Source organism: Clarias gariepinus, chromosome 23 (genome assembly GCF_024256425.1).
Source record: "Clarias gariepinus isolate MV-2021 ecotype Netherlands chromosome 23, CGAR_prim_01v2, whole genome shotgun sequence".
NCBI classification, from domain to species: Eukaryota; Metazoa; Chordata; class Actinopteri; order Siluriformes; family Clariidae; genus Clarias; species Clarias gariepinus.
In genome coordinates this window covers 21,611,053-21,638,187 of record NC_071122.1, presented here as the reverse complement: position 1 = coordinate 21,638,187, position 27,135 = coordinate 21,611,053, and the positions used below count along the sequence as shown (strand labels likewise).

At 36.9% G+C, this 27,135-nt stretch overlaps 2 protein-coding genes across 3 annotated transcripts in view; one reads left to right on the top strand and one right to left on the bottom strand.

Annotated features, from left to right (window-relative positions):
* Positions 1 to 624: 624 nt before the first annotated feature.
* On the top strand, positions 625 to 4,237 carry thoc7 (THO complex 7). The gene is made up of 8 exons (XM_053484379.1): positions 625 to 720; positions 1,450 to 1,570; positions 1,728 to 1,855; positions 2,598 to 2,684; positions 3,477 to 3,534; positions 3,647 to 3,713; positions 3,820 to 3,889; positions 4,136 to 4,237. The coding sequence occupies exons 1-8, from the start codon at positions 702 to 704 to the stop codon at positions 4,195 to 4,197; spliced, it is 612 nt and encodes a 203-aa protein (XP_053340354.1). The 5' UTR covers positions 625 to 701; the 3' UTR covers positions 4,198 to 4,237.
* Positions 4,238 to 10,526: 6,289 nt separating this feature from the next.
* Positions 10,527 to 27,135, bottom strand: part of synpra (synaptoporin a) — a 30,036-nt gene continuing 13,427 nt past the window's right edge. For both annotated transcript variants that reach the window (XM_053484216.1, XM_053484217.1), the window contains 4 exons: positions 20,336 to 20,460; positions 15,033 to 15,231; positions 13,451 to 13,642; positions 10,527 to 11,656 (listed from right to left, as the gene is read on the bottom strand). In XM_053484216.1, coding sequence (XP_053340191.1) covers positions 11,384 to 11,656; positions 13,451 to 13,642; positions 15,033 to 15,231; positions 20,336 to 20,460 — 789 coding nt within the window. In that variant the 3' untranslated portion in view covers positions 10,527 to 11,383. The remainder of the gene's footprint in view (positions 11,657 to 13,450; positions 13,643 to 15,032; positions 15,232 to 20,335; positions 20,461 to 27,135) is intronic.

Here is a 27,135-nt window from a genome sequence, read left to right as displayed (position 1 = left end):
AATCTACTTTAAAATAATCTACTAATGCGCTTCTTGCTCAATGTAAAATAACACCTGCACCAATGGATATTAATTGGAAAATCTAAACTGAATATTTTTACTGGGATTAGTTCATATTTTCACTTTGGCTGAAATAACAGCGCTGAAGTGGTATAAGTGAATTTTAACACGCTGGAGGCGTTTTAAGACAAAACTTCATCTTTATCCGATCTACTTTTTCCATTTCTCATCTGTGATTTACTCTCCGATTACTGAACAGGGAGTGTATTTGGCTGACGATGAAAGAAGTACAATTTAGCGTAAACAAGGTGTAAGATACTCAACCTTACAGAATGGGATTTTTTTTTTTGTATTTATTAGCCGTGAGGTCTGCTGTACAACAGAACTTACAGCTAATTAATACAAAAAAAGACAGACAGACGTGTACATGGGCTTTAACCTGAAATATATAATAAATAATAATATCACTGATTACATTAAAGCTGATTTGCTCACTTTTAGCTTTAAACTTTTAACTATTTCTACAAACTCTTCAGAATTACGCTAGTCAAAAACTAACAGTGTAAATTAATTTAGCATTAAGTGCAATAAAGGATGCGTCCACAGAGGGCGCTATGTTTTAAACAGTGAGTATTACTTTGTTCCTCCCGTGGGTTTCAATAAAGTTTTATCGAAAACCCTCAATACACACAGAGGAACAAATGGGCACCATAACTGATGGTAAGACCCGGTTTATGTTATGTTTACGGAAAATTATTATTTGTATTAAAAAAATATGTAACTCAAACGTTAACTCAAAACACTGTAGATTTACAGAGGTGTATAGATGTTGAAGACCATCGCTAGGTGTTTAGCTAACAGATTAGCAGAGCTGAAGCTACATAGCTAGCTTGGTTATTACTGACTTTATAGTAATACATCTAAAATAATTCTCAAGCGGATATGGGAATAGTAATTAAAATAGAATAGTAAAAATATCTAAGTTAACTTCAACCCCTTTAACTTGATTATAAGCTATCGTGTAACGTTTATGCTTAGTACTAAGAGTTAGCCTGTAAGTCTATTAATGTGGCGAATAACAAACCGCTCCTTGTGGCCTCCATAGGGTTCCTACAGTGTCGAGACATAACTGGGCCTATTGTTTATCTAGTGCGCCTATTATAAAAATCGGAGTGATTTTGGATACAGCCCACGGTTTATCACTTTATAGCTTCCAGGAAAGCAAAGAAGTGGAATTTTAAACAATTAGAAATTAAGAACACAGTTATTACAACTTAATGTGCAGTTTAAAAGTTTACACACCCACTACCTATATAGTTTCATGGTGTAAAAAAAAAAGGAAATCCACCTTTTTTGCTCTAATATCATGTGTTGATAGTAATCATATACTAAGTCCTCCACCTGTGTCGCATCTTGCTTAAGCTTATCGTGTGCCTGTCTCTGTTCCAGATGAGGTCATTCGTAAACGGCTGCTTATCGATGGTGACGGAGCGGGAGACGACAGACGCATCAACGTCCTTCTGAAAAGCTTCATCAAGTGGTGCCACTCAAATGTGACGCCGGAAGAAGGGTGACTAAATCCAGAACTCGGCTTTTAGAGCTTGTTACAGATTAGTTATTTGTTTCTTCTATTCAGTTAATAAAAAGTTAAATTCAGTTTTAACCAGACTCCACAAGGAACCAAATCTTGTGTTCTCATTTCTCTTTCTTTTTTTCCCCCCCTACAGATTTGCTCAGTACCAGAGGATGCTGGGAAGCTTGTCGCAGTGCGAGTTCTCGATGGGAAAGACGCTCTTGGTGTATGACATGAACCTGAAGGAGATGGAGAACTATGAAAAGATCTACGAAGACATCGGTAAGGGCGGGATGTCCCAATTTGAGACAAGTGTGAATTCTGTGCAAATTAAATCTAATGCCTTAAAGTGGCAATCAGCCATTTGGAAAAATCCTCCAGTGTGAATTTTTTTTAGTTTCCCCTCTCACAGCTTTAGTTCCTACCTTCAGTTACTGTTTTTGCGAGAGAAAAAAACTAACAAAAAAAAAACTTGAACATGGATTTACCTTTATACAACGTCTCATTAGACAAAGAACCTAAAGCTTGGAGTAAAGATCATTTTCCTTTTTTTTTTTTTTTTTTTTTTTAACAAACATAGCCAGTCCAGTCAGCTTTCTTTCTTTTCTGTTTGTCTTCTCACCAGACTTCATGTCAGCATAAACATTTCTCCATTATTGATGTGATTCTTCCTAAATAATCCTCAACTCAAAATAACTTGCATAAATACTCCTTAACCATATGAGACCACTGAAAAATAAAACAGCAAACAAAAGCAAAAACCTCCCTTGTTTTAACCATATTGATTACAGAAAGCTGAAAATGAATATTCATGAGGCTTCTTTTGTTCCTCAGGTCAAAATCTGCATTATCTATAGGAGCAGGTCCGGTATCTGATGACTCTTTAAAGGATCTTTAAAAAGCAATTCAGAGCAGTTAAATATAGGAGTGTGTAGGAGTTTAAACAACAGTTCCCTCTTAAAGTTTGATAGAATTAAAGCACCTTGAGGTTTGAACTCATGTCTGGTCTGTTTCCTTAATGCAGAGCAAAGCATCTCAGCCGCGCATGAGAAAATCGCAGAGTGCAAAAAAGAGATCCAGAGAGCAAAAAGAGTACGAAAGAACCGCCAAGGTATGGCCATTTCTTTTCTCTCTCTCTCTCTCTCTCTCTCTCTCTCTCTCTCTCTCTATATATATATATATATATATATATATATATATATATATATATATATATATATATATGTATGTATGTGTGTGTGTTTAAAACGTCTGTTAGCCAGTGCTTTTCGTTCAAGTCTACTGTCCCCAGTCACTGCTGTGCAGATGTGAACGTGTTACATCAGATCATTTGTTACAGCAGTGGGAGCAAAACACAGACAGTGGGAGCAAAACACAGACAGTGGGAGCAAAACACAGACAGTGGGAGCAAAACACAGACAGTGGGAGCAAAACACAGACAGTGGGAGCAAAACACAGACAGTGGGAGCAAAACACAGACAGTGGCAGACAGTGGGAGCAAAACACAGACAGTGGCAGACAGTGGGAGCAAAACACAGACAGTGGCAGACAGTGGGAGCAAAACACAGACAGTGGCAGACAGTGGGAGCAAAACACAGACAGTGGCAGACAGTGGGAGCAAAACACAGACAGTGGCAGACAGTGGGAGCAAAACACAGACAGTGGCAGACAGTGGGAGCAAAACACAGACAGTGGCAGACAGTGGGAGCAAAACACAGACAGTGGGAGCATGTGCTGAGAGGAGAGCAGCATGCAATGATTCGTTTTTGTGGTCTGAGGGTGCACCCAGTGCTGAAACGCCATTATGTCTCCCAAACTGTAGGAACCTTATGAAGGGCACAAAAAGCAGTTTATTTTTCTATTAAATATACTGTATTTAATATAATTTTTTTTTTTTTTAAAGAGTATGATGCTTTAGCGAAAGTCATCCAGCAACACCCAGACAGACATGAAACGATGCAGTGAGTATAATTTCTTTAATTAAACCCCTAGACCCAATGACGTAATGATATTTTAATCAGCTCTTCAGAGTTTGATAGGAACTCATGATGAAGTATGATTCTGTCATCGCAGGCAGCTTGAAGCGCTGGACAAAGAACTTCAGCACCTTTCACAAATCAAAGAGAACGTAGAAGATAAGGTAAGTCTCTTCTTCCTGGTCTTTTAAAATTCGCTTTACTTTTTCAGACACCCCAAAATAAAATAAAAATCATCCCTAATGTTCAGCTTCTCTTTTCCCCTTTTAGTTGGAGCTGCGTAAGAAACAGTTCCATGTCCTCCTCAGTACCATTCAGGAGCTTCAGCAGACTCTTAAAAGTGAGTCAAAACTTCTGTGGAACCACTAAGATGGACGCTGATTTAAAAGGAGATTGTTTGAAGATCTGTTTTTTTTTTTTCTTGAATATCTAGATGCAACACTGAACATTTAAATCTTAAACTGTGATAGACTTGCTGGTTTCATTAAGTTTTCATAGCTCAATTAGCAACTCGTATTCCGGTTGTTTCCTACGTCCTGCATTTTAATCATCAGATTTTTTTTTTTTCTCTCTTTTTTTTTGGCAGATGATGAGAAGATGGAGAGTGATGAAACGTCCCAAGAAAGCCCAATGGAGAACGGAGATTAGTCCCCATTTCACCCCCCCCCCCCAACACACACACACACACACACACACACACAGTTTTTTTCCCCCCTAGTTCACAGTTTTTTTAAAATAAAATGTGACAATTCACTGTAATAAAAGCAACTTTTTTCATGATCCTTTTGGCTTCTGTATCTTTTTGTTTAATGTACAGCATGTAATGATGCTCCAGCCCAGGAGATGGTGCTGCTGTCATGCACTTAAAGACAATTTCTCAAGGCTGAGACAGACGACGTGACATCTCTTATGCCACTTCTGTTGATAATCCCTAACGTTCAAAAGTTTGGGGTCACTTTCTAACTCCATGATTGTTCCTAATTTTTTATTTCTTTCTACATTGTAAAGGAATGCTGAAGGCATCCAAATAATGCATTAATCTCCTTTGAACAGTTAATGGTGAGATGTCTTATAGTTCTGCTCTGTAAAGACTTCATATGGCCTCTAATCTGAGGTGCTGTTAATTGGTCATTTTTCAGGCTGATAACTCTAAATGAACTTCTCGCCTGCGGCAGAGGTAGGTTTTGGTCTCGCCCTCCTGGGACGGCCTTCATGAGAGCCAGTTTCATTATGGTGCTTGACGGATTTTGCGAATGCACTCGACAATACTGTTCTTGCAAGAACTATTACAGAAAGGCTGACCTCTGTGTCTTAAAATAACAACTAACTGTTGGTTTTCTTCTTGTTACGTAATTACCTAATCCCATATGTGTTATTTTATAGTTTTGAAATCCCCGGTATTGTTGTAGAATGTAGAAAATAAATCACTAAACAAAAACAAAGAAATTTGCAAGTGACCCCAAACTTTTGAACGGTAGTGTACAATAAGAGAAACGGTTCTCAGGAATACCTGGGACTTCATTCATCACGTAATTAATTAACATCAGTTGAATTAATGGGGTGATTTAGGGGGCCAAGTAACCTGTGGAATAGTGAAAGTTAACGCTTGATCTGTTTTATTTGATATTGTAATAAAATGTTTAAGATGGGTGAAGTTGAAGGCCACACGCATTGGCAAGATCCTGATTCATGTCTTATTGCTTATAAATTTTAATGTAGGTACATAAATGCATTCCTGAGATTAAGACTGACTTCCTGTTTACATCAGCACTCTAGAGTGAGCCAAAACACATGAGCATGCGTTAGTAGTTTAAGAGCCAAAGAAATAGTGCTGTTTTTCATATGTTGCTTCCAAAGGGCCAGACTTTCTGGTATTTTTAATGTAGTCTTAGGAAATAGTTCTCCAGGCTTCCTTAAGGCCTTTTTTTGTTTGCAAGTATTTGGCTCTCATTTTCAGTCCAGTTAAGGCACACAGTGACCTACGAATCATTTAAGCATAAAAAAAAACAACATAAGCCATGAAAAACAGGTGCAGATGGTGACAGATGATCAGATGGTGATTAGTACACTGCTGATGCTGAATGCTGAGTGGTTGGAACAGATGAGAGGGGAAATGAGCTCGCTGCTTACATAAAAACATTTTTTTTTTAATTGTATTCTGTGCAGTCTTTCACGGTCTAACATTTGATACCATTTCTTTACCTTCACATTTATCGCTTAATTTAATACAAATAAATGTTGGGGGGGATCAAGACTTTTGCACTTTCAGAACTGTATCTAAGGTTATGTGTCAGTATGTCCTGCTCAGTGTCTTAAAAGTCTGTTGCACAGGTCACTTCAGGTCACTTTTCCACACCCGAGTCTGTTTGTTTAGTCTAAAGCAATCAATCCTCAGCCGTTCAGTAATGGAGTTAAGACCTTTCACATTTATCGGCTCTTAAACAGTGATGCTTAAGGTTTGTTTAAGGGTATACGTCTAATCGCCCACGGCGCAAGTGTGTAGGACTAGTTTATAATGGAAGCAGATCGACAAGTGGGTGTCCAATGTGCTTTAATGCTTTCAGCCTATTTTATTTCTAACTAAATCTTGACAAACTTACTCTTTGTTGCGGCTTGTGTTGTTCTCCAGAGACACGAGGGTCTATGCGCGGGTCTGCTGTCATGTCACCTGCATACCCGCATGTGACACTGATTACTGCATCTGTCACACCGTGTTACGTTTGCATCCTCTCATCTGGTGGAGGCTTTTATCAAATCTGACAAGCGAGGCCAAATCCGGTTCGAGCAGCACACTGAAAAGAATCGGGTTACGGAATTTCAACCTTAACACAAATGTAGTCGAACAACCCAGATGTTTGATGTTTTGGGTGTCTAGCAACAAGACGATTCATAAACACGAAATGCAAAACCACAAAACATTTTACATATGCACTATTGCAGTAACAGTCTTTACTTATAAAAGTAAAGGTTCAATAGGTACGATTGCATCTGCAGAGTTTTTGGTATTATTTCACATTTTTAGGTAGTGGCTAGGGGGAACAGACTAGCCAGTGTGTTATCACTTTAGCCCCGTTCTACAATCTTGGAAAAAAGCTTCCTCAAGAGTTTATTTAGAACAGTTCTTATCTTTACAAACATGGGGTCCAACTTGGAGCTTTCTTTTTTAGGGTAACCTTGTGTTCAAGATTGCTGAAGAAATGATTTTAAAGTTTCTCCAGAAACTTAAAACGGAAATAAATCCCTTAATGGTGCTAGATGGAAGCTTAGGTGTAGGCCAGGCTTGTGTGCAATGTCCCAATGTCCACTATTGGACTTTTAGGGACTTTTCCTTAACCTTCAGGAGTCTCTGCGACAGCTAAATACCCTTCTTTCCACCAGGAGACAGAAAGCGATTCTCAGGGTCATGTGGAGAGACGGACATGACAACCTGATGAGTCAGGCCCAAGCTGGACGGACAGACACTGGGAACTTTGTCTCATGCGTCTAAAAGCAAACGTCACTCAGACAGCTCAGTCCATGTTCTTACACTCTCCAGACCTGGATTTGGGATTTAATGTCATAAGGACAGAATGTCAGGCAATAATTAAATAATAGACTGGGAATGTCACAAGGCACTGAGGCCAGAAGTGCTGCATTGTTTTTTTCCTACATTTATATTTCTCAGTGAGGACAATTAATGGACACTTTCTATAACAATGTTGACTGTGACTTTTTGTTCTGAGAAAAAAAAAATCTACAAATTGTTTAAACTGCTGAGTAGACATTAAACATAATTCAATTAAAACAATTTAGGGTGAAGGTAATTTTTTTGGAATGAAAAAGGTTCTTCCAAAGTATTCCTGCAGATTTATGAGGGTTCTATTCTCCTAAAGAGCAAGGTTGAAAGATTGATTAGATTTCTCATATTATGAGAGGCGTTTAAGTCAAACCGGGACTTTCCTTGTGAATGAAGGCATAAAACTAAGGGTGGGATCTGTACACACAATCATTTTAAGCCATTTCCACATTTTTGGGTCATTAAACAAGTTCCTGGGAGGCCAGCGTTTCAGACATGAAGCAGGCTGGATGATCATGGCTCTGAGACTTTCTACCTTGATGGTATCCAAGCCCTAATAAGACACTGGGATAAGTGCATTAATGTAGCAGGGGGTTATATAAAGACATAAAGGATTTTTTAAAACTCTCATAACTGGGTTCTGTTCTGCAAAATCAGAAGTCCTGCTTTGACTTGAACGCTTGTCTTTATTTATATGAACCTACATATTTCTTAAACGTAGTAAGAAATAAAACACATTTGGACACAAACAATCAACAATGGTGTGGTGCATTGTAACACAAAGTTATAAGTCACTGCTTTTACTCCATCAAGTGTTTTCCTGTGTGATTTGATAGTCGATAGTCCCAGTTTGACTTGAACGCTCCTCGTAACTCTTAGATAATGAGGTTCTTTAAAGTTGTTTTTTCGATATTTAATTTCTTTACTACCTAAAAGTTCCCCTTGCCTGACGAACTGAAGAATAAAAAAATATATAGTATACTGTATATATCCATGTCCATGTTAAAGCTGACATCATATCTAGTCTTCTCTTAAACTCTCCTTTCCACAGTTCTAATATCAGACCATCTTTTCCGTCACCCTTGCTATCCCTGTGACTTCTTGCATCTCCCGTTGTTTTCCTGCACAATAGAACTCGCAGCTCTTTTTACTCTCACTCAATAAAAGTCAAGATGCCCTGCTCTCTGCACTACGAGCGGGAAAGAACTAGTGGACAGCGTGCCGTTCCACATCTCCTCCCCTGTCGCTATGGTAACAGCACCATCAGGAGAGAATGCTGTGCTCAATAAGATTTTGGTCAGAACTTTAAAGCCAGCATGCGCACACTGTGGTCAGGACACGGCGTCCTGATCGTCCACGCCACCTGTCCTATTTGCTTTGACAGCTGGGTAAAAAGTGTTCCTAAGTAAGAGCACTTATCCAAGATCTACTCACTGAAACCCATTTATTCCCCACAACATCAGACTATTTGTTGAAAATCTTTATCTTAATCATTTATTTATGAGAGATATACCACACTACACTACAGAATAGACGTTAGCAAAGTAGGCTAGTCATGGTGATGTGGCTGATGATTTGTTTGCCACAAAAACCAATTACCCTGGTGTTGAGTTAAAAAATAATCACTAATTTAGTGGTTGTATCTTGATTAATGACTCACTGACTTCTTGTTTTTAAATTAATCCAAAATGACTTATATTAGACGGTCAGTGACCTCTGCAAACAGGAGATGTTAGCATAAAACTAGCATTATGGCAGATTTACATTATTTCACACTAGAAAATAAAAATAAAATAAAATGAAATAAAATGTTAAAGAGTTGAGTATCTTGTGCCTTATTTACACTAAGTTGTATTCAGTAGTGAAAATGTGAACTGATCCCGTTTATCTTTTCTAATTAATATCTATAGGTGCAGGTGTTTGTTTACATTGAGCAAGTAGCGCATTAGTTGCTTATTTTAAAGTAGATTATTAAATCCGACACATAACTGTTCATTACATCGCTTTTACTCAACATTTTGATTTCACTTTTGGTGCAGGTTAAACTTCAGGCAGATATCTTGAGTAAATTCTGTCCGGATAGTTTTTGCATGTTGCTGTGACAAAATCTGGACGTACAGACAGACAGACAGCAATTTTTCTGAGACTGTTTTCGGGTCCTCCAATTTATGAAATGTAAAGATATCGTTGAAAGAGTGATTTTCATTTTGGTTTAGAGAATAGCAGAGAGTTAAATGTGGAGGTGTTATCCAGCTCGCAGTATGGAATTGAATGAGAAAATAAATGTGAAAGCTGTGTGGAGGCACAACAGTCAATAACTGCCCAGGGTGCTTAGCTCAACCTCCAGTGTGGAGGTGGAAAACTGAACACAGGTCTCCTGCTGGAGAGAACACTCTACGAGAAAAGATGTATGTTAAAAGTTTAGATTTGTTTAAGTTTGGCTTAAAGAGTGGGGCGGAGGGGACGTCAGGTTTATATACAACAGAAATTCATTTAAAATTCAGAACAGTTCCTAATCAGGTTATGCTCTACAGATAATAAACAAACTGTTATTTACATTTTTAGCACGCTGTTGAATGGACGATTTTTATTGGTCCCATGGTTTTGAGTAATTTTACAGATTTATACACACTTTTTTTTTCACATCATTTTTTTTTAGGAAGGAGTCTCCAGTGTCAGAATTAAAGCGGAAAAACAGTATTTACCACCACAAGGAAGTCTCCAGGGAATTGTGGGCTTCTTGTTACCATGACAACCTTAATTTTTGTATTTATATTTAAAAATTATTTTCATAGACAGAAAAAAGAGGCTGGTGAGTAAATGACTAAAACATCTTCCTCTACATTAAATTATTATAAATGGCTACAAAAAGTCCTTCAGATCCGCAAGTATTGGAAGCATTGAAACTTGAAAGAAATTACGACATACACTATATAAACTTTATATACATTATATATATATATATATATATATATATATATATATATATAAAAATAAGGAAAAGCGTTCAAGTCAAAACAGGACTTTTGATTTTGTAGAACAACAGAACACAGTTAGGAGAGTAAACACTCCTTTATCTCTCTATGTATTTCCCTGCTACACTAATGCACTTATTTTTGTGTTTTACCTTTGCTTGAATAACATGAAGTCTTCTGTAAATGTCAATCGATTTTCACCCTTCATTTACCCAAACTTTATTCACAAGTCCCGGTTTAACTTGAACACCCCTCATGATATATAAACTAAGTTAAACAGCATATATTTGTGTCCAAATGCTAGTGATATTAGTTTGCATGTGACATTACTATAAATGTCTTCATCATACTATCCTGCTCTTACTTTTAAATATTCTCAATATTAGAATTCTATAATAATTAATAAACAAACGTACATTTCTATAAGAAGACTGTCTGACTCGGACTCTGTACACAATCTTTATTAGCATTACTCAAAATGCACATGCGGCACCATTCACAGTGTGATTAATTACAACAAAAAAATACAGACAAAAAAAAAGTTACACATTAGAGCGCGCAGCGTATTTGATCTGTATAATAAATAATACATTTCTCTCTTTTTTTTAATGCCATGCTTTGCAATTATCTTATTATCTAATTATCTAATTTTCATTAAACAAGATCCATTTAGGACAAAAAACATTGCATAAGGTACAAAAACCAGGAAAAAAGAGTAAAGCCATCAACAGCAAGAAGACTCCACTAGACTCCATATATACATGTACTGTATGGAATTTACAGGTTAATTAAAACCTAATTTAAGCAAAATGATAAAAAAAATTTCTGCTTTGCGTTACATTTGCTGGCTTTGTTTTTTTGTACAGAACCTTTTGCGGCACATCTTCATGCATCAAGCCGGAACAATATAGAAAACTGAAAAGGGTACAGAAATATACACTGGGTTGTTGGTTGTTGTTTCTTTGTTCCTATGGATAATTAAGGGTTTCATTTAAACGCCGTTGTGACAGGAAAAAAAAACCCTCTGTTCAAGAGTTCTAGACAAATCCTTTTTCAACTGTTTACCATTATAGGTTTTATACTTTAAAATAAATAAAAAATACTTTCATGAGCAATTTTAAAAGCCAAAAACAACAACAACAACAACTTCTGTGGATAGATTTGGATAGTGAATACATCTTAATGTACCATGTTTATATCCTAAAACAAGAGCATTTAACAGTACCGGATCCTCAGCCTTGAAATGATTCCCGCCCCATGTGACAAGCTGTTATGTAATCGGATGATAAATTGGTGTGTGTGGTCAGTAGGGCATGGGCCCGCTTGAGGTGTAACTCCCCACCTGGCTGTAGTCTGATTGACCGAAGCCTCCGGTTCCTCCGAAACTTGCTCCTGATTGGTTGAAGGTGCCCTGGTTGTAGTTTTGCTGGTTGTACGGTTGCTGGTTAAAGGCGGTGGTGTGTTTTTCAGGAGCCGGTGTCGGGTATCGGGCTGCGCCACCCTTATGCCAGCCAGTCTCTTTGAACACAAACCAGATGTTTCCGGCCCAGAGGACAAAGTTCAGGTAGCCGAACACCTACAAATCAGAGTGAAACAAATGTGTGACTCCTTATTTATTTTTCAACTGGAATTTAAATTGAATTTATAATGTACTATAAGATTACTTTTTTTTTTTAATTAATCATTCTGTAACATGCTCAGTGCAATTACTATCATTTACTGTATACAGTAGAGTTTAATGTGTCTGTAGTCACAAAAAGAACAGTTCAGTTACTTTTAATGCTATTACAAAACAGCTATTCTAAAGGTTATTAACAGTACATTGCTCAGAAATAGTTTCATCTCAGTAATAATTTGTAACCCGTCACATCTAATCAGGTATTGAGTCGGATTCTGGGTGATTTGAGTTTTCAGATTCTGAGTTCAACAAGCTCTGTTTTTGTTACCAGGTTTAATACTCTATCAGGTCGGTTCCTAAGATACGGCCGAGTTTGTTCACGAGGAGGACCTCGGAGGTCTTCAATGAAATCCTACTTTTTGGAATATTTAAATGAGGATTATCTGACATAGTAAGAAAAAGGGAACCTTCAGCCTTATTTTGACATCAGGATTTCCCTGCTGTGTGTTTTTATAGCGAAAAAAAAAGCATGTATTTCAATCACAACTGGAGTATCCAAGTGGATAGTGCTCATTAAAGTGCTTTAAAGCAATGTTTAGGACTAAACTGTAGTCAGTTCTGCGGAAGGAACAGGACGATAAAGTACATATCAACCGATTCTTGCAGAAATTGATATATGAGATATGATACATTTTACCTTCTGCACTCTATAGGCCATAGCAATAAAACTAACATGTGTGACTTAATATTACAGATCACTTATGTGCATTTAAAAAGCAGCTCAGATTTACTGATATGATGATCCAAGAAGTATATCAAGAAACAGACCGAAGGTGTAGAAACAAGTTAAGAATATTAAAATTAAGAAAAGAAAATGATTAAAATTGGACATAATCAGAGGGGTTTTAGGGTTTTAACCTACACAGCAAATTCCCCAGTGTTAAATGAACACTCAGTAGTGGTTATATGTGTCCAGTTAAACTCCGAAAGTGTTAAATCAACCTTGAAGAGGTTTTACTGATCATATTTAAGAAAAGAAAGGCAGTGTTCGTTCTCTTGAATATTAAAAATCCAATATTCTGCATTACTTACTTGGTGTGCGATATTGACCAGGTTAACTTCTTCGCACAAAAAGGTCAGACTTTCTTCATGTCTAATCTTTTATGCTGAAGCACGTGATCGGATTTCAGTAAAAACATATGGAGTCCGTGACTTTTCATTAAAGCAAAAGAGTTAAAAAGAGCCTATCCCAGGAGACTTCGGGTACGAGGCGGGGTACACCCTGGATGGGGTGCCAATCCATCTTCGGGCACACACACACTTATTCACACACTATGAGCAATTTGGGACCACCAGTTAGCCTAATCTGCATGTCTTTTACTGTGGGAGGAAACCGGAGCATGTGGATGAAACCCACCAAGCACAGGGAGAACATGCAAACTCTGTGGACAAAGATCCTGAGACGGGAATCCAACCTAGACCCTGGAGGTGGAAGGCGACAGTGCTAACCACTACGCCACTGTGCCATTGTCAGTTACATAATTTGTACCAAAAATTGTTGTATTAAATGATAAAAAAATGCAAAATAGAAGCGTTTTCATTTCAACCCTTAAGTAAGTCATTCCTAACCACATGTGTGACTTTAATCTACCTCTGTAAAATAGAAAATTCTATTTCTCCTAGATATGTTACCAAAAATAACAGAGAAACAGCATCGCCATCACACAGGTCTAAGAGAAAATGAAGTGATACCACAGAGGTGTTGAGGCCGGACCAGATCGGCCCGTACACCGAGCTGCACTTGTTGGTCTGCACTTTACACGCAGACATGAGCAGAAACACTTCATCAGGGTCGGTCGCCACCTTCACGTCCGACAGAGCTTTGGCCCAAGCAGACGATCCCACCAGCCACATGAAGGAGAAGACCACTGTCACTATGAAGTCCTGCGCAAACACATCTGGATTTAAGTCAACGTTGTTCACGGTATAAACTCGGTATAGGCTTTGCTTTACTTCATGCTTAGCTCTTGCATTCAATGCCGCTACATTCTCCTCCATTCTCACACGTCGTAGGTGTATAATGAGAATGCCTGGTAATACAAATGAGTACAAGAAAGCCCTGTCTGATTATTCCACTTCACTACAGGAGATGTTTTTAAGAGAAACCTGGATGGGTCTCCTAGGAGATTATTGTTCAAGTACACACACACACACACACATCGCACTAATGAGGAACCAGTTTTAAACCAGACACAGGTTAAACACTGAACTAATTAGCTGTTAATCCGGTGGCAAATCTTTTAATGTTTAATCATTAATAATATTATTTATTATTATTATTATAATAAAAAGAAGGTGTCAATTTTAATAAATTTTCTTTAACAGTGGCTCAACTTCTAATATGTTATTGTTTCATATGGTAAAGCCTGCATGTGGACTTATGTGTACAGCTAATGCTCCACATAATCTCTAATTATTAATATTAATAATAATTATATTGAGGATTATATAAATATATATACACTACAGTGGCACTACAGAATGCCTTCCCTTATTTTCGCATTCAAAACGAATTTTAGTAAGAAATTTGCATCAGCAAATTCATTTTTGAAAGAGTCAACACACAATACAAAGCGTTCAAAAGCTATGTGATTATCCGTGTGTTTTTTTTTTGTAATATTGGTAATATTTTTGTGGTTGGAACGGATTATCCGCATTTACATTATTTCTTATGGGAAAATTTGTATCGCAATATAAGTTTTCGCCTCCAGAACTCGCCTCCAGAACGAATTAAAGGTGTTTTGCTGTACAAGTTCATTTATGTTGAGGGAATAATTACCTTTTCTTATTTGTGCTATGCTATAAGTGATAACAGGGAGTAGGCTGGGTCATATAAATAAATAAATAAAAATAATAATGTATTTTAATCAAATTGCTGAAATTAAACATTTCAAGACATGCTGTTATCATATAATATTTATTCTGCTACATATCAGGCTACGTGGCATCAGTACAGTGGTGAGAAGTGCAAAACAAAAGAACCAATCCAAAAAGAAAACAACAAAACTGTAAAGAAATTCAAAAAACAAAATAACAAATCCAAAAACACAACGACAATTCAGACAAACCTACAAATTTACCCACAGATGGAAGAGACATCTGCCACTGATTATTTTGATTATTTTATTAAATTTTTTTGGTTTTGCTATTCTGTTTTGCACTTCTCAGCCACCTGACATCACTCTGAAGATGTTTTTTTCATACATTCTTCAAGACATGTCTTCTGTCTTGATATGACGCACATATTAAACAGGAATCGTTTGTTCGTGCTTACAATAAAAGGGCCACGGTTGTTCTCTCTGTACTTATTCTGATAGAAGATGTAGACCACGGTGGCAAACAGCGAGTAGAGGAAGGCGAAGACGGCGATGGTGACGAAGAACTCGGCAGAGCACGAGAAGTCTCCGTCCAGGTGGAGCTGCTCCTGCTGTCTGCCTTCACATGTGGGCACTGTGAACGTCTCCTGATTCAGCCTACGAGAGAGAGAGACAGAGAGAGAGAGAGAGAGAGAGAGAGAAAGAGGAATACGTGTAAAGGGTTTCCCAGGCTGCCATTCATATACCTGAGGAATCTGTCTTACACTCTGCTTTCTCTGAGATGCTTTGAGATGCACTTCAATCCTTTCTAAAGTACACACACTGCTCAAGTCTAGTTCGCACTATTTTACTAGATTTAACGAATACCCTTTATATTCTATTTTATTTCATTCTTGTTGTTCTATGTATTTAAGTCTACTTTAGCTTATTCGTACCCTGAAGCGCCCATCATGCATCAGATCACATGACCTTCTCACATTGCTCCAAAGTTAAATCTTTATGCTTCCTAGCAAGCTGAAGCCCTTTTTATGGACACACAAGCTGTTTAGTCTCCATCCTGTGAGTTCACATCAGATTGCACAATACTTTCACTATTAAGCAAAGCACTGTTCATTTTTCTGTAGATTTTTTATGATGCAACTTCAGCAGACGTTTAAGTGATTTTCGATCATAATCAGTCCTGATGTTCTTTCCTGAAGTTGACGGTTCAGCACTGTCCTTCCAGGCTTTAATAATGTGTTGGACTCAACCCAATTACAGTAATTTCATAATTAATTTAAATCTGTTTAATTCTATTATACGAGGGATGTTCAAGTCAACAATGGAATTTTTATTGTGCAGAATAACAGAAAACAGTCATAAGAGTAAAACCCCCATTTCAATTCAATTCAATTCAATTTTATTTGTATAGCGCTTTTAGCAATTTTCATTGCCGCAAAGCAGCTTTACATAGTCAAAAGAATTATTTAGGTTTGTATGAAATGTGAATTTGTATGAATCAAAATGGTCAGTTTGTCCCTGGTGAGCAAGCCGAGGGCGACAGTGGCAAGGAAAAACTCCCTGAGATGGTAATAGGAAGAAACCTTGAGAGGAACCAGACTCAACAGGGAACCCATCCTCATTTGGGTGAAACAGAAAGCAGTAAATGATCTGCATTTATACAGTGTGTAGGGTGGGAGGCAGTTCAGCTATAATAGCTGATGTTAATTGATGTTAATATGGAGTCCAGGTAGTTATTGAAGACCCAGGTAGACTTGTAAGAAGTTCCAGTCATGAACTATCGAACTGTCAAGTCCCCAGAGAAACAGTTGCCAACACCAGTCAAGGCCAGAACCATTTTCTAGGTAGAGAGAATCATTCCCAGACACCAGACACCATTTATTGTTTTATATAATCCACTGCTACACTAATGCACTGTGTTTCACCAGTGCTTGGATACCATCAAGGTAGAAAGTTTTCTCAGGACACCAGATCCATGATCAGACTCCGTGCTTTATGTCTGAAATGCTGGCCTCCCAGGAACTCCTTTAATGCCCCAAACATGTGGAAATGCTTGAAGTGTGGTCAAGACTGTACAGAGATGTTCTGTTTAAATGAATTTTAATTATTTTTCTCTATTTCTATTCTGTTCTGGTCTGGTCTAGTCTATCCTTTTAACAACCTGTGCTTTGTGTTTGCTGGAAGAGGATTTTGGGCCGGCGAGTCGGTGTAGACGAACGATTGGATCAAGGTGTCATGCTTGTTTGCAGTGTTTCTGCCTTGTCATATTTTCCCTATGAATAATATAAGTTAGGTTGTTTTCTTAAAAAAAAATAATGAATCTCTGTAGTTTTAGACGGACTCAAGCGTTCTTCTCCTCCCTGCATTATTTTGTTCTGAATCCAGCCCTACTCAAGGCTAAGTAACAACAGATTCTGAATCCTTGTTTGGTTGTAATATGAAACCCTAAAAGATCTGTTATGGATTTTTCCGATATTATACACTTTTCCAAATCAGACGAAAAGGCTAGTCAGGATGACCAGCAATAAAATCGCCGTCTTTAGTAGTTCACCAGTTGAATACGAGCCTATGTGAGAACATCGAGCATGCCCTGCCATGTTCAGTCTACCCCACATGTCCTATTTCTCTCCTGAGGTTTGAGCAGATAAATCGATACACAGCTCAGCCAATCGGAGGAAGAAATCGAATAAAGACAAGAAGAAATCAGGGATGATCCTGATAGTGTCTGGTACAAGTGTTCAGCCTCTATCTGAGGGAAACTGTCAGGTGTGATAAGAGAGGAAGCAGCACAGCATCAGTACCGTTTCTCTGTCCTGGATCCTGTCTCATTGATTCTCCTGAGAAGGGAAGGATTTGGTGTAATATTAATGTCCCTTTCGTGCAATTCGCACATCCTTAAAAAGTGGTGGCTTTAGCGCTTATTAAAGCAAAGAGAGATCTGAGAGGAACTTCAAAGACGTACTGTATGTCAGCCTCGGAAACCGATCTGGGGCCGTGTTCGATTCTGTGTGCATACTCGCCTTCAAGGGCTCGGAGAAGGTTAAAAAAAGTTTTTTTAAGAACAGGTGCTTCACTTTATTTGGCTTTAGAACTAGTCCTGTACCTTCTCATCATCTTTATTTTAACATCAATTTTAAACGAGGTGATCAGCCGTAGTCTCCCGTAATTTTTAACTTTATTATCCATCCAAATGTTCAGTGGTTAAGGTGTTAGACTGCTGATCAGAAGGTCCCAGGTTTAAACCCCAGCACCACCAAGGCCCTTGAGCAGGGCCCTTACCCCTTAACTACTCAGATGTATAATGAGATCAAAATCAAAGTCGCTCTGGATAGGGGTGTCTGCCCCAAACGCTGTAATGTAAGTATCATAAGCCACAAGCGACACATGACTACCATGACTACACGTTCCCTTGTTCCTGGGTTGAATCTCAAATAGTGTTTAATGGAAAACTAGTGCGCTATGTAGGGTGTAGAACACCTTGTTCCATATGCCAAGCAGTGCACTTGATCCCAGATTAAAGGGGGATTTGGGATTCAGCCTTGTGTTAGACGCTAATTAGGTTTGTAGCTTGAAACCCCACAGGGATGGTCAGAGACAATACATGAAGCGATTTACAAGGAGACAAAGTGTTATCAGATGTGATTAATTGCTGAAAGTACTGGTGACAATAAGTGCTCGCCATCCAGAAGTGGGCGGAACCACGGCGGACAGACCTCATGATGTCACGGGAAAAAGATCAGTTCGATATTACAAATGTTATTAATTAAATGACAAGACAAATTAATGTTCTAACACAGAGCAACACATAACACAACAATTATACAGTAATTACACTGCTATTATCAGTTTATTGTAGTGTAGTTGTGTACAAAGTGTTCCCAATAAACAGATTTTATACCATCTCGAACCCTGACATCTGATTGGTCGGAATGTGTTGATTCATGTCCTATGTTGTTGTTTTCGTGGTAACAGCTGATTCATGGGTGGAAACCAATTACAAACTAATAAAAAATATATGCGTGTCTTAAAGCTGCACAATGAATCATGACTTGCGATATTGTGCCTGTGCAATAATTTAATCACAAAAGGCTGCAATTTATTACAGAAAATACATATGCATAGGAATTAATGTAGAGTTTGTCAATAATTAAAATATCTATTTATTTGTTTAATACTTTTAAGATGTTATAAAAATATTCTTAATCAAAAACCTTTCTTAATGAGATTATTCATGCCATTTTTTGCTGTTAGCCGGAATAAATATGTTTCAATTCTAAATACTTTGTTTAATAGTTAAACCTGGCAGTTTAAATCGCTTAATCGCAATACGTGTTAAAATAATTCCGATCTGATTTTATTTTTTATTAAATTGTTCAGCCCTGCGTGTTAAAAAAGCAACAGTGTGTTGAGAATACCAGTTGTTTTTTAGCTGCTATAATGCAAGGCACTAATCCACCGACTAAGCAACATAACTATTTAGAGATTAAATATAGAACATGCCATTTTTAAATATGTAAAAAAAAAAAAAAAAAATTAGAAATCACACAAAATTAGTGAAAGGCATTATACACTTTAAGATGTGCAGTTATTGGAAAGTAATCACCACCATGGGTTACAGTAACTCTGATTCATGTCTCGCCAAAACCATGCCAACATGCTGTTGATTATTTTCCTATACAAGTTTTTCACAACCTGCGGTGTAAAGTTGGCATATACTCATAAATGCTTATGCATGTATAAGGTATGTGCCTAGGGTATGACTGTATGATAGTATGTTACACATTACAGAATGCACTATGAATACCTGGATTACTAAAAGAAGAAAAGGATGATTTCTAACCATAAAGCATTCAGTCATCCTTAGACTTCAATCTATACAAACGATCCTGACATAAGCGAGGGCGTTCGTCATGCAGCTCCGGCAACCGCCGATAAATCGAAGCAGAAAGGCGAAGTTTAACAACTCAGACAAGAAATCATCTAGCAGGTGCTGTGGAGATTTTATTTATTTATTTATTTATTAATTCGAGCTTTTCCAAATGTCATCAGACTCGCAGCCGTAACGCTGAATCACCTCGATTTAATTAATTAGCACATCTGCTAAATGGCGCAGAGCGCAGATAACCTGTATAATGATGACGTAGATAAAAAAAAAAGTGACTTTGTTAAAGTTAGCATGATATTAAAGGAATAATTCAGATCACTCCGAATAAAACACACACAACTTGAAGACACAGTTGCCAATAAAGCTATGAATTAATTTGTGTCTAAAAAAAAACTATCCATAAAAACATCCAAATCTTTACATCCATCCATCCATGTAGGTAAACTTCTGCAGTCCTAGACTAGGGGCCGTGGAGGTCAGTGGTGACCACTGTATTTATTCCCAACTTGCACGACCAAGGTAGGACCTCCAGTCAACATTCACACACTAGGAGGCAATTTGGGAACATTAGCATAATCTGCATGTCTTTGGACTGTGGTAGAACCACTACACCATCGTGCTGCCAAGCCTACACATACTTTCTCAAAATGACATCTTAAGGTGTTTAAACTTTTTTAGGCTGACCTTTATGGATAAAATATTATACTATGTTAAAAAAAAAAAAAAAAAAAAAAGTGATTTTTATTGATCCAGATTTCAATTATTCATATAATGAGTGAAATGCTCCAGGCTAATGATAAGGAAACAAATACTGAGCATATGTTTCCCAATGTGTGTGTGTGTGTGTGTCTGCATTAATGTTGCTCCAGCCTTTACCTGAACGGATATGCAAATTTAATGGTGATGCTGAGATTGCTGTCCGTCCGGTTGACGCAGTCCACGCTAACCCGCAGCTGTCCAGTGTAGCCTCCACATGTCGCGAAAGCAAAGATGGCAAAAAGCTGCAAATGACATTGTAAAACATGACGTTTTTATTTTAAATAGTTTGAATCGTGACTGGAAAATAGGCGGAGTCACTCACTAAACAGTTATACTCAAATTATACCAAATTAAATGGCTTGACAAAAAAAATAAAGTTATGAATGTTTACCAGCTAAGTCTCTGTAAACTACCTGTTACTACAGAAATGATGTGGACCAATTACAACAAGCGCATTAACATATAAACCTGTGATTTTCCTTCTGTTACCAAAAAGGCTGTAATGGAAACTGATTTAACACATCTGGACAAACCAGAATCATCATTTTAAAATGCATTTCTGAAAGCAATCAGTCTCGCAAAAGGATTCCATTATAAACATGTCAAAACCGTGACGTTAATGGATGCATGTATAAAATTTAATGGATTTAATTCCATTTTAATCAGCTTCATATCACTCACAAACCTTTTCCCATTTAGAATTAAATTCTAATTTAAATACAATTTTTATTAGTCACATACATGACCATACACAGTATGATGTGCACTGAAATGCTTATACAACTATGTTTGTGACTTAAAAAAAGAAAGGATGAATAGAATAGAAAGGTAGAAAAAACATAAGATAGATAGATTTTACTCCGAAATTTAAATTTAATCATAGAAAGAATTTAGGACAAATTTACAAATCTACCATTTAAAATAAATTATAAATTAGACACAATGTCCAAATTTGCAGTATAATAAGATACAGTGCTCTCCAGTACTCCAAAGAACTTTTCCACATTTTGTCATGTAAATTTACTTTATTGGGATTTTTTTGTGATGGACCAACACAAAGTGGCACATAATTGTGAAGTGGAAGGAAAATTATAAATAGTTTTTTTTTTTTTTTTACTAATAAATATCTGCAAAGTGTGGTACTCAGCCCCATTTACTCTGAACTCCAAACTAAAATCCAGTTAAACCAATTACCTTCAGAAGTAAAAACTCACTCATTAATAAAAAGAGTTTAATTCCTGTGTTTAATTTCATCTCAGTATAAATACAGCTGTTCTGTGAAGCCCTCAGAGGTATGTTAGAGAACATTAGTGAACAAACAGCATCATGAAGCCCAAAAAAACACATCAGACAGGTCAGGGTTAAAAAAAAATGAATTACATTTACTCGCATTACTGTAGTTGGGTAGTTTTTTGTGCACTTCTACTTTTTAAAATAGTTTTTAAAATCTGTAATTTAACTTTTACTTAAGTATGTTTTGTTTGAAGTAATCATATATATATATATATATATATATATATATATATATATATATATATATAAAATCATATTCGCTACTGAGTAAAAAAATAAATGAATGTAAATGAAAACTAATAAAAATAATGCAACGGTGGATAACAAAAAATTGCACCGCGAAAACCACTGCACTGATCGATTGATGGGCGTGGGAAACAAACGCGCTAAACTCACTAGAACGATGTAGACGGACAAAACAAATGCCAGTGATGCAGACCCAGCTGAAAGCGAAATGCCATCAAATCCTTATAAAGCAAACCCCTCAAATTACACTAGAATCCCCCCATCCCACCCCCACTGTTAAACAAAAGTAACTTAGTAACTTTTACTCTTAGTAAATTTTTAATGAACTACTTTTTACTTTTACTTGAGTAGATTTTTATAATGGTAACTTAACTTGTACTTCAGCAAAATTTCACTGACATAACAGTAGTTTTACTTGAGTACAAAAGTGTTTTACTACTGTATTTCCACTTCCGGGGATAAAGTTGGGAGAAGTTTAAAGCATGGTTAGGTTATAAAAAAATATCCCAAGCTTTAAACATCTCACAGAGCTCTGCTCAGTCCATCATCTGAAAATGGGAAGAGTATGGCACAACTGCAAACCTACCAAGACTTGGCCGTCCACCTAAACTGACAGGCCGAGCAATGAGAGCATTAATCAGAGAAGCAGCCAAGAGGCTCATGGTAACACTGGAGGAGCTGCAGAGATCCACAGATCAGGTGAGAGAATCTGTCCACAGGACAACTATTAGTCATGCACTCCAGAAACCTGTCCTTTATGGAAGAGTGTCAAGAAGAAAGCCATTGTTGTGTTGAAAGAAAGCCAAAAGAAGTCCTGCATCCAGTACAGTTCCACAACAGTACAGCTTTTAACAATAGCTTTCTTTATGCCACTCTTCCATAAAGGCTAGATTTGTGGAGATTTTTATAATAATACCCTGAGCAGAACTACATAAGTGGTTGTGCCTATGAAGATGATTACTCATTCATCTAATGCGATCTATCATCCTGTTGATCGTCGAGTGTTTTTATCATAATTTTATTATAATTCCAGATGTGATTACTCATTCAGTGATTTTTAAATCTCATCTGGCATCCAGACAGTCACGTGTTGTTGGATATTCACCTGGCTTTATGTTTAACATAGGGGTGTAACAATACACTGCGCTTAAGCTCCACTTTAATTCGTGATGCTTGCTTCAATTATTTAACTCAATTAAATTTACCTGAAATATAGGAATAATTCGGTTTTTTTTTTTGGTGTGCATCACACATTTCTATCATAGAAATAATCTAAATTTTGCATATTTATCAAAAACAAAAAAAGAAGAAAGAAAGGAAATGTCAGACATCAAAGGTTTGGCAGACTGGCAACAGTGTTCCAGTCTCACCTGTATACTGTAGATTTCTACAAAGGCCGGCTGCTGTAATTGTAAAGACTGTCCTGTGCTCATCCCAGCACTCATTCACAATGTAATAATTTAAATAAATTATTAATATTAATTAACATCAGATGATGAATTTTTTTATGGATTTTCCTCCTTGGGAAAAAAAGAGGGGTGATGTTCGGCAGGCAGTCGCTTTCTCTGCACTAGTTAGCTCTAAATACACAAATTACTGTAGATATATATAGAATATATATCTAATTAGCCGAGGGAAACTTTTGTTTTTTTTCTTCATCATTGGATTCCCTGCGACAGAATGAAAAGATACTTCATTTCAATTAAGCTATCGGACTCCTGGAAAGGTCTGACTAATGCGCCTGTAATCTCCATTTCTCAAGCTGTCTGCTAATCAATGTGAGGCACGGAGAACAGAAAGCAGGGACTATATACTGTAATACATCTGAAATAAAAAAAAGAAAAGGAAGATTTCACCCTCGTGTCAGTGCCTTGCCCATAACTAGGCTCATTCTTGTTTTGCGCTCACTTTCTCTTTGTCTTTTACTCCGCTTCTTTTATTTAGCCAGGCCTCAGGAGAGAAGGGCTGCTTTAATAAGCGCAGGAGACACGCTCGCTCTGAGGGAAAGTGACTGGCCTAAACCACTTTACCCAGAGGACGGTCTCCCTCAGAGAGCTAATACTTTTTTTTCTTCCCCAGGTATGTCTCATATCCAGCTGGCAGTTATGCAATGAGGCAGTGAAAAAACTAGCGACATGTGAATACTGGCTACATTTTTGAGGATCCTATTCTTTCATTTGAGCGTTTATTAGGTATCTCAAATGAAACACTGCTTCAGTACTGAAAGGCAGTAGAAGTAATTCATCTTTGTCGTATGTGTGTGTGTGTCATTTGACTTGCGTAAAAATCAAATATGCATGCAACACTGTTGTCTTGACAACAATAGAACATGATCTCATGAAAAATGCATGGCAAATTTAAACAAAAAAAAAAAATGGAAATGTGACTGGGTTTGATTAAATTTTATTTTAACTATGTTAAAACTTAACCTGGATCAATTTTAACGTTGAATAAATTGTTACGAATTTGCCAAGTCGTTTTGCATCCTCAAAAAAAGTTTGCATTCTGTGCAATTTTATATTAATTATTATATAAAGTCATACAAAATGTACGAATTCTAAGCTCAAGCTATCTTAACAAGTTCTTAGTTTGCAAGCTTTGATTTGCATTTTTTATCGATTTCACAAAAAAACAAAGACAATTGGTTTTTTATTTACTTTTTGCATGAAGGATTACCTTTTACCTTTACACTTTTCACATTCATATTCAGTAGCCCTGCTCAACAATTACCTCCTAAACAGTAGCCCTGCTCCTGAACAGTTACCCAACTACCCAATCATTTATACTCAATCATTTTCCTTCAACTTTCCAAACCTCTATCTTTTCAGTTCCAGTAAATCTCTGTACACACTGTAGTCTCAGATTACTGAATCTTGCCAGGAGGACAGGAGTGGAACCTAAAATCGGTTTCTTCTGTTGTAGCTCATCCACCTTAAAATTTAACATGTTAAGCTGTTTTTCTGCTCACAATAACTGTACAGTATATACTCACTCATTCATTCACTTACTCGTCGTCTACATCACTTTCTTTCTATATCCTGTATTCAGGGCCGTGGGGGGGCCTAGAGGCTATCCCGGGAGGCTTAGGGCACGAGGTAAGGTACACCCTGGACAGGGTGCCAATTCATCACAGGGCATGTACTGTATATAATGATTATGTAAATCACCTTAACCTTCCTGTCAGCGCAAATGTGTGGTTATGGCTGTTCTCCTCAGGGCTCCCTCTATCTCATCAAGAAGGTGTTCTCCCGACACATTTGTCACTTGTTGGATGTTTTCTGTTTTTTGCACTATACCGCGTACAATGTGTGTACAATGCGTGTACAACTCTATACCAGGTTCGGAAATACTGATTGGATTATTGCACGTATGAGCAGGTGGATGGAACCAGTAAAGTAGATGATACGAACAGTACATAGGGTTTACGCTCTAAATGTGGTTTAAAGCAAAGCTAGCTTGGATTATTCCTGGAATCTTACAACAATCCAGCTTATTTCCAATATTTAAAATTTAAACCGGATAAATTACACAGTTTTGTTATTTTTGGATTTACCCTAATCATATTATTGTATTAAAAAAAAAAACAAAAAAAAACATCACAAATCATAGATACCCTATAATATTTGAATGTGGCAGAGGTTTTATGGGACAATATTTTGCACATTAGCGAGCTTTTATATTTTGTTCTTTTTCATATTTTTATCAATTCGAGTCATTTAAACCAAACAAAAATGTATAGAATGCTGTTGTAAAGGGTTTTGTACCAATTAAATGAGTATCAATTGTAGAGACAGGGAATCACCAGGGATCACTCGATACTACTGTATATTATCACGATACCTGGGCACTGATTTGATTTGTATTGCGATTCATGATTTTATAAATATCCATTCAATAAAATTCAAATTTTTAAAAAAATTTGTTACAATTCTAAACACACACACTGGCAAATAATTAGTTCAATTTTGCTCCAGCTGTGCAGTCTGCCAATGTGTGAATGATTTACACCACCAGCTGTTGGATCCTAGAGGAACTGTGACGTTTTACTTCCTTAAAAGCAAACCCACATTTACAAATAAAAATTAAATGTAATTAATTAAATTATATATATATATATATATATTGCACTGAAACATAAATCACCACATAAAACGTCATCTCTAATCAATGTTGCCGATTAGTCTAGTATTAGTATTCTTATCACAATTTCACACCAGGAAGAAACCTCATTAACAGGTTGGGTGGACTTCTTTATGAAATATAACATATCAAACTACAACAATATGGAAAATTATCTTCAAGCACCTGCTTTCTTCAGCCAATCAGCCAATCTCAGTCAATGAATCACTAAACTTAATGAGAACTTTTTCTATGTAAAATTCTAAGAGGCATCTACTGTATAACCTAAAACAGAAATGTATAATGATTGATTCAGGAAATTCTTGGTTCCACACACTGCTTTGACACCTCTTTACCTGCCTCGGGACGTAATTGGAAGTCTTGGTCAGAGGGTCCCTCAACCATCACTCATCCTCAGGTATACATGCTGCTCTCCATCACGACATACTCACTGTTTACAGTCTTATTGTTTCATTTTCTCTCTCATCTACTTATCATGTACCCTAATCTGCACTGACTTGCACTACCTCAGTCTTGCACCATTCACTTTAGCACTGTGGTCACTTTTAATGGCTATAACTTATTGCACATCTCAATTTTTCTGTACTCTATACACTAATATTTATTGAGATTTGCACATTTTTATTTCTCTTTCTATCTTAATAAATTTTGTTGCAGTATGGTCGTCCTTTATGGTTAACAATCTGTAATTGCAACTACATGTTTATAGTCTATGTTACTATACTTGCTATTAATTGCAATGTATGTTGGACATTTTTATTGGGATCAATAAGGTATCTATCTATCTATCTATCTATCTATCTATCTATCAGCAACAACTCCTACATAATAAAACCTTAAATTAGGGTACTACCTGTATCTTTAATTAAACTAACTTTAATTAAAGTGTAACACCTCGGCTTTGAATCAGGTACTAAAGCTCCGCGTGCACTAAACACCAAGCGATCCTAATTGATAGATGTTTGTATGAGAATCCTGTGCAAAGACTCCAAAGCACTTCAAGGCTGGTGTAGATCTTTGATTTCAGTGGTGGTGATGTATTTGCTGCCGTTCTCCCGAGCTGTAAAAGTCTTTCATTATTAATGAAGAAAGAATCTGCTGTGCAGCTCTGCCTACTGTACAGATGTGAGATCAAATTATAAATCACTAAATAAATCAATAAATGAATAAACACATTTCCAAAAAATATCTGCACTTAAAAAAAATATATTACAATACAATATGTACAATGTCATGAA

Coding starts and splice junctions, on each gene's coding strand:
- thoc7 (XM_053484379.1), top strand. Junction 1,571..1,727: donor AATGTGACGCCGGAAGAAGG/GTGACTAAATCC, acceptor CCCCCCCTACAG/ATTTGCTCAGTACCAGAGGA. Junction 3,714..3,819: donor AAGAGAACGTAGAAGATAAG/GTAAGTCTCTTC, acceptor TTCCCCTTTTAG/TTGGAGCTGCGTAAGAAACA.